Below are 8,401 nucleotides of genomic sequence, written 5' to 3' on the forward strand. Positions count from 1 at the left end.
AAAAATGCTGTTTTGAGAAAATCAAGGTAAAGTGTTTGCCCCATGTTCAGTTTCTTTAAAAGACAAGGAGAATTTTCTCTATTATGGCCAAACAAATAAACGCACCAATGAAACCAAACTTCTCCTATAGGTAGGGCAATGCCCACTTTTGGTGTAGATCAAGATTTCTGGAAACCCCCCGAAATCTGGGTTAGCCCGCTTGTCCTTAGAAGCGACCAACTAACCCCCGGATAGAGCCACGGGAAAGCGAGGGAGCTCCCCCATCCCCTTCCCCCGTGAACCAACAACTGTCTTTTAGTTTTAGTACGTGTTTTACGGCACTTGCAACACCATAAGGTTATATATAAGTGCCGAAGATTAGAGGTGCTACAAGAGAGTAACAAACATTAAAAAAGAAGGAGGGGTGAGATAAAGATGATAGATGTTTGATAGGAAAGAAGAAGAAGCAAACCACACCAGAGCACCCGCCAACAACCCACAGCGACTGTCTAGTTGAGGTAGCCTCGGCAGCCCTGAGCCCCACATAGGCACGGGATCTTGTCCTCCTCGAAGGGGAACTTGTAGTCGTAGGTGATCTCTTCGTTGACGTCGATGTCACGCTTGGAGTAGATGACAATCTTCTTGTGGGAGTCCACTGTGATGATCTTTGCGTAGCAGTTGGGCTGAAACAGGCAAAAAGCAAACCATACTTTACTTTACTCACTTTACTTTTCCGATCCAGCGGCCATTTGGGTTCTAGCCCTTCGGCCTGTCGAAGGGGGGAGGAGAGGGAGAGAGAGAGAGAGAGAGAGAGAGAGACATTGACAAAGAGAGACGGACAGAGAGAGACAGAGATATACACAGAGACAGAGAGAGACACAGAGACAAGAGACAGAAAGAAAGAGAAAGAGAGACAGACAGACAGACAGACAGAGATATACACAGAGACAGAGAGAGACAGACACAGACAGAAAAACAGATATATACACACAGAGACAGAGACACAGCAGAAAAGCGGGAAAAAAAACCAGGAAAGGGGAGAGATAGAGGCCACTCACATTGCAACTGTGATTGATGAAGCGAGCCAGGTTGCCGAACTTGGTGGCGTCAATGATGGTCTCGTGGTCCACGCGGAACAGGTACGAGCTACCGATGCCCGTGTTCTCGTAGTGCTTCTCTCGCAGGTCCGCGATTGGCTGACGGATGGCCTGGCCCACGTACTCTATGACCATCTCGTCGGCCGCGATGGGCTCCAGCGCAAACAGCCCCCAGTCGTGGATGCCTGACTTGGCGAACCGCAGCTGCTTCTTGCGACACTGCAACCACAAACAGCACACAGTTAGAGAGAGTCGTTTAGTTAGTTTTAGTGACAGCGCTCGCAACTGCATAAGGTCATATGAGGCCAGAAGATTAGAGGTGCAACAAGAGAGTAACAAACATAAAAAAGAAGAACCGGAGATAAGGACAATAGATGTTTCTTTTATGTTTTAGTAGAGGTTTTACGGCACTTGCAACAGCATGAGGTCATATGAGCACCAAAAGATTAGCGGTGTTACAAGAGAGTGACAAACATAAAAAAGAAGACGGGGGAGTAAGGACGATAGATGTTTGATAGGAAAGAAGAAGCAAACCACACCAGAGCACCCACCAATCACACACTCATAAGAGTTTTACGGCACTTGCAACACAATAGAGACATATAAATGCAGAAGATTAAAGGTGTTACAAGAGATTCTGGTTTAGTTAGCGTTTTACGGCACTTGCAACACAATAAGGTCATATGAGCGTCAGAAGATTAGATGTGTTACAAGAGAGTAACAAACATAAAAAAGAAGGAAGGGAGATAAAGACGATAGTCATTCGATAGGAAAGAAGGAGCCAACCCCACCAGAGCACCCGCCAACCACCCACAATACTCACTTTGAGCTGATTGAACTTGAGCAGGTCACTGACTTCCACCTCCAGGTTCTCTTGTAGCGCTGCGATGGCCGTCTGAAGACGTCGGTTCTCGTTACGAACCTCTCGAGACGTCTGCTGCTTTTTCTTTGTCTCCTCCTGCAAGCACAAAACAAGCCACCTTCATGTGTTTCAGTTTTAGTAAAGGTTTTACGGCGCTCGCAACTGCATAAGGTCATATGAGCGCCAGAAGATGAGAGGAGTTACAAGAGAGTAACAAACATAAAAAAGAAGAAGGGGAGATAAGGATGATAGATGTTTGATAGGCAAGAAGAGGCATTCATTCATAATATATGTCTGGTGGTGCGGTATGTAAAAGCAAACAACAAATGATCTCACCCAGCCCTCTACCAACCACTGCTGTACGTAACAGGCTTACAAAATCATAAATGTAGTCATCCACAAATCCCAGACAGCTACATTCTGCGACCGCACAGAACAACAGCAGCATGGGTGAAGCAATGACCTGGACTTACTGTGCGACTGTCTAAAAACCTCACACATCTCACTTCAATGTGCGGGCGGAAAACTGTCGCATGCATTTCAACAGACAAGCAGATGAAGTTTGCTTTAGTACAAGCAGATTAGATTTTTTTTTTTTAATGAAGAAAATATTTTAAAACAAGACCTAAAATTGCAAATAAAAAAAAACAAAACATTTTTACATGACTTCTAAACATAATTGATTGAAACGGACGCTTGAAACTTCGGGGGAAATGGATGTAGGTTTCAAAAATGGAGAAAAAAAATTGCATGGTCAAACTGGGTAAAAATGGGGGACATTTTACCTGCAGATGGCCTTAATACATGTATGTGCCATATTCAGGATCAAAGCAATTTACCCAAGAGACAAAAAAAATGAAAACAAACATATGTAGTCATCCACAAATCCCAGACAGCTACATTCTGCGACCGCGCAGAACAACAGCAGCATGGGTGAAGCAATGACCTGGACTTACTGTGCGACTGTCTAAAAACCTCACACATCTCACTTCAATGTGTGGGCGGAAAACTGTCGCATACATTTCAACAAACAAGCAGATGAAGTTTGCTTTAGTACAAGGAGATTAGGTTTTAAAAAAAATGCAGAAAATATTTTAAAACAAGACCCAACATTGCAAACTAAAAAAAACCACATTTCACATGACTTCTAAACATGATTGAAAAAAGCGCTTGAAACTTCAGGGGAAATGGATGTAGGTTTAAAAAAGGGAGACAAAAAAATTGCATGGTCAAACTGAGTAAAAATGGGGGACACTACCCTCAGACGGCCTTAATAAAAGTATGTGCCATATTCGGGATCAAATTAGTTTACACAAGAGACAAAAAAAAACCAAGAAAAAAGAAAGAAATTCAGCAAACATATGTAGTCATCCACAAATCCCAGACAGCTACATTCTGCGACCGCGCAGAACAACAGCAGCATGGGTGAAGCAATGACCGGGACTTACTGTGCGACTGTCTAAAAACCTCACACATCTCACTTCAATGTGTGGGCGGAAAACTGTCGCATGCATTTCAACAGACAAATGAGTTTTGTTTTAGTAAGCATTTTTCGGCACATGCAACAGAATTAAGTCATACAAGAACCCAAGACTAAAGATATTGCCAGAGAAAAACAAATAAAAAAGATGGAGGAGAGATTGAAAAAAAAACAACCATCACCAACCAAATATTAAATAAATTCACTCATTCCTTGATATTTCTTCAGACAAACAAGGGGTATTTCAACACTAGATTCTGTTACCCTTTTCATACATTTGATACTGGATATTGAGTTTTAGTTTTAGTAAGGTTTTACGGTGCTCGCAACTGCATAAAGTCATATGAGCACCAAGGGGTGGATGTCAACAGAGAAGTCCAAACGGGGAATCAGACTTACTCTGCTTACCTCTCTTCTTTCATTTCAAAAACATATTACTTGATACAGAACAAAGTTTTCAACAACACCTAACATCTGATTGATGTGAGTTTGGCATTAAGACAAAAGGAGATATTGACTGATAAAAGGGTACATATGTGACACTCTCACTGTTGATAAGAGCAAGTGCTATATTCAAGATCATATTAGTTTAGACATGAACAGTTTTAAAAAAATGAAAGCAAACATATGTAGTCATCCACAAATCCCAGACAGCTACATTCTGCGACCGAGCAGAACAACAGCAGCATGGGTGAAGCAATGACCTGGACTTACTGTGCGACTGTCTAAAAACCTCACACATCTCACTTCAATGTGTGGGCGGAAAACTGTCGCATACATTTCAACAGACAAGCAGATGAAGCTTGTTTTAGTAAACATTTTTCAGCACTTGCAACACAATTATTTTCTGACATATAAGTGCCCAACACTAAAGGTGTTACAAGAGAGTAACAAACACAAAAATTAAGGAGGAGAAATAAGTTCTAGTTTTAGTCGGAAGTTTTACGGCGCTAGCAACTGCATAAGGTCATATGAGCGCCAGAAGATTCTAGAGGTGTTACAAGAGAGTAACAAACATAAAAAAGAAGAAGGGGAGATAAGGACGACAAAAATTTGATAGGAAAGAAGGAGCAGAACAACACCAGAGCACCCGCCAACCACCCACAGAAACAAAGAGCAATAATAACAAGTACCCCCCCCACCACACACACAAAGGCGATCCCTGCATCGACGAGGTAAGCAATTTGTAATAGTAACATGAACACCCCCCCCCCCCCCCCCCACACACACAAAAAGACAAGCTGTGCATCGACTAGGGAAGGGTGAAGGTGACCACCTACCTGCCCGGCCGTCTCCTCGTCTGCCGACTGTTGCTGTACGTGCAGGCTGGTCGTGCTGCTCAGGTACTCAGCCTTCTCCGCCATGGTCACCTTGTAGTAGCCCTCCGTGCGAGCCGAGCCTGGTCCCAACACAAGCACACCGTGTTATGGGTTATCACATATAGTATTGACTTGTTTTTGTTTTAGTAAGTGTTTTACGGCACTTGCAACACAATAAGGTCATATAGGTGCCGAAGATTCGATTTTAAAAAATTTTTTGGGGTAAGTGTTTTACGGCGTTCGCAACTGCATAAGGCCATATGAGCGCGCGGGACACACCTAATAATATTTTAAGTTGGTAGGAAATTTTTAATTTTGCCCGGGTGGCGGCAGAAGCCTACTCTTATCGATTTTAGACCACCAAGGGATCTTTAACAGGCGCAACTTGCACACGAGTCCTCCGTGATTTTTCGCCCTTGTCCGAGAAGGCTAGGTGTAGATCATTCCTACCAGAAGATCAGGGGTGTGGCTGAAAGACAGCAGTAAGAAGGAGCCAAGTAGTAGCAGTAGAAAGGCTGCAGAAAGAGTCAGGAGCCCAGAGGAGGGGGAGAAGGAGGTGAGGGGTGGGGGCAGAAAGAGGAGACGAAAGCAGACGACAGAACATTGCTAGAGAGCAGAAAAAGACAATTTTAGAGAAGAAAATTTTTCGGTCGCTACCCGGATTCGAACCCGGGACCTTTGAATGAGAGGCCAACACCTTAAACTCTAGGCCACGAGAGCCCCCTCCGAAGATTAGAGGTGTTACAAGAGAGTAACAAACACAAAAAAGGAGGGGAGATAAAGACTAAAGACGATAGACGTTTTTTAATTTTAGTAAGAGTCTTACGGCACTTGCAACACAGTGAGGTCATATAAGTAACTCTAGACTACGAGAGCCCCCACAGAGTCATTATAATGTAAAAAGTATGCATCAGCATCTCCGCAGCCTCTGCGTCGGTCGAGTCCATGAGGAAGAAATGGGAAGTCGCTGTTTGTAACAGGGGATTGTTGAATTTTAGAGCAGGTCGTTGAAGCAGGTTCCACTGTATTTGTAACACACTCCCCACCAAGACCATGAAAGTCAACGCCACCAACAACTACCCTATTGACAAGTCTTTCAAAGTCCCCACCGGGCTCCACTTGCGGGCCAAAACCAGTGAAATATACGCTGCTGCATTTGGATCAATAACAACAACAACAACAACAACACTGCTGCAGGCACATCAAGATTGAAAAATAAAAAAACGCCAATAATAAGCAAGTTCTGCGGCAACTGACCTGTCTTATGTGGACGGGCGGTTTCTTCTACCCGTCTCTTCTTCTTGGGCGGGTCGGGGATGTGAGTATTGGGGTGGTCCACCCACAGGATATCGTTGAGCCAGTAGAAGGCCGGGTCGTCTGACTGCATGAGCGTGTCGTACGTCCGCTTCAGAAGGTCGATGTCCTCCGTGTCCATGCCGCGGTTGTAGATGTCGAAGAAGACTTGCCGCTCCTCGTGCAGCGTGCGCGGCGTGAACGTAATCTTTGGTTTCACCTCCACGTCCGGCAGAATGCTGGCCAGCTCGCGGGAACCCCGCACCTTATTGGTCACGTCTGTCAGTTTTTTGGTGCTGGCTTTGGCTTTCTTGTTGGTTGCTGCCGATACCGGAGACTTCTTTTTGGGCTCCGGCTTTTCGTGAGCTTTGGAAATCACTTCGTCTATAGTTGCATCTATCTTTGCTGCCATTTCCTTACGGTCTTTCGCAGACAGTCTCCTGAAGGCCTCTTTTTCGAGAGCTTCAGGCGTCTCTCGCACTTTGAAGCGAGCAGACGGTAAGCAGTAGTTGTGGTCTATCCAGACCTCCTGCGTTATGCGCATCGCTTCATCGTCTGCCGAGTCCGTGGAATCGGAATCGTCTTCCTGAGGCCGGGTGCTGAAATAATCGTGCTCCGCGATGGCCGAATTCACAAACTGTCGACGATCTTCATCGTCCGACGTCGCTTCATCTGCGGCAGTGTCAGCGCCACTCGTGTTACTGGCAGCGAAAGGCGTAGCGCCGTTGTTCACATCGGGCGTGCGGGGAATGTGGCCGGCGAGAGCCATCAGCATCTCCGCAGCCTCTGCGTCGGTCGAGTCCATGAGCTCACCCTCCTCCTTCTCCTCCTCTTTCACCTCATCCTTCAACGGCGCTACCACGCGGTCATCATCTGACTCGCTGCTCTTTCGACGACCCCTCCTCCCCCCACGACCCCTGCGCCCCCCACGACCTCGACCCGGAGGCGGGCGACGAGGCTCCTCAAACTCTGGCTTCGTCTCCTTCACATCCTCTTCTTCCTCCTCTTCCATCTTCACATCCTTCTCTTCCTCCGCTGCGGAGATCTCTCCTTCCTCAGGGCTGGGCTTGCTCTCTTTCTCCTCCTCAATGGGAGACAGGCTCCTGGCTGGCGACTTGGCTTTCACATCCTCTCCAGACTCACTGAAACAGGATCAGTGGCAAGTTTTTTTGAGTTTAGTAGAGGTTTTACAGCGCTCGCAACTGCATAAGGTCATATGAGCACAAGAAGACTAGAGGTGTTACAAGAGAGTAACAAACATTATAAAAAAAGAAGGGGAGAATAAGGACGATAGATGTTTCATAGGAAAGAAGAAGCAAACCACACCAGAGCACCCGCCAACCACCCACCGATCAGTGGCAAAAAATCTTTGTTTTAATGAGCGTTTTACGTCACTTTTGCAACGCAAATAGGTCATATAAGGGCCTAAGATTAGAGGTGTTACAAGACAGTAACAAATACACACAAAAAAAGCAGAGATAAGCTTAATAGACATTTGATAGGAAAGAAGGAGTAAACCACACCAGAGCACCCGCCAACCAATTAGACATCAGCACTTTGCACAAGACCCATTTTCAAGTTTTAACTAACAATTTTTTTTAGTAAGTGTTTTTTACAGCACTTGCAACACAATAAGGTCATATAAATGCCGAAGATTAGAGGTGTTACAAGACAGTAACAAATACAAAAAAAGGAGGAGAGATAAGCTTGATAGACATTTGATAGGAAAGAATGAGTAAACCACACCAGAGCACCCGCCAACCAATTAGACATCAGCACTTTGCACAAGAATCATTTTCAATTTTTAACTCACAATGCATTTATGGTGTTATTTTACGGAGACACTTCTATCCTCAAGTAATTCTCCACTTCCACTTACTCAAACCATCACCCATAAAATAAGCACAATGAATTGAAACATGTCCGATCAATAGACCCACAATACAACTTCCATAAATCTAAGTTTTAGTTTTAGTAGACGTTTTACGGCGCTCGAAACTGCATAAGGTCATACGAACGCCAAGGGGTGGATGTCAACAGAGAAGTCCTTACAGGGGGAATCAGACTTACTCTGCTCACCTCTCTAGCTTCAACAGCACAAACCCTGCTTCGACTATCAAGGCACCCCCGAAATAGAGGGTCACAAGAGTGTGACAAACGTACAAAAAAACTAGAGGGAAAATGACGATAGTAAGGATTAGGAAAGAAAAAGCAGCAGTTCCCTGTTGTAGTTCAGGCACAGTTATGAGAATGACATTGATGAATCAGCCCATTTACAATTACAATTCTACTGTGCATAAGAACTCGAGATGTTAATGTCCCCCCCCTTTGGGAATGGCCTAAAGACACTTCACTCAGAAGCACTGCCTGG

At 44.9% G+C, this 8,401-nt stretch overlaps 1 protein-coding gene across 1 annotated transcript in view; it reads right to left on the reverse strand.

Annotated features, from left to right (window-relative positions):
- Positions 1-409: 409 nt before the first annotated feature.
- LOC101847852 (histone-lysine N-methyltransferase SETD1A) overlaps positions 410-8,401 on the reverse strand; it is a 25,924-nt gene continuing 17,932 nt past the window's right edge. Inside the window, exons 9-13 of the mRNA XM_013090104.2 lie at positions 5,995-7,172; positions 4,699-4,817; positions 1,900-2,034; positions 1,038-1,295; positions 410-662 (exon numbers count right to left, since the gene is read on the reverse strand). Of these exons, the coding sequence (XP_012945558.1) occupies positions 489-662; positions 1,038-1,295; positions 1,900-2,034; positions 4,699-4,817; positions 5,995-7,172 (1,864 nt within the window). The 3' untranslated portion in view covers positions 410-488. The remainder of the gene's footprint in view (positions 663-1,037; positions 1,296-1,899; positions 2,035-4,698; positions 4,818-5,994; positions 7,173-8,401) is intronic.

This window comes from Aplysia californica, unplaced genomic scaffold, assembly GCF_000002075.1.
Source record: "Aplysia californica isolate F4 #8 unplaced genomic scaffold, AplCal3.0 scaffold01144, whole genome shotgun sequence".
NCBI classification, from domain to species: Eukaryota; Metazoa; Mollusca; class Gastropoda; order Aplysiida; family Aplysiidae; genus Aplysia; species Aplysia californica.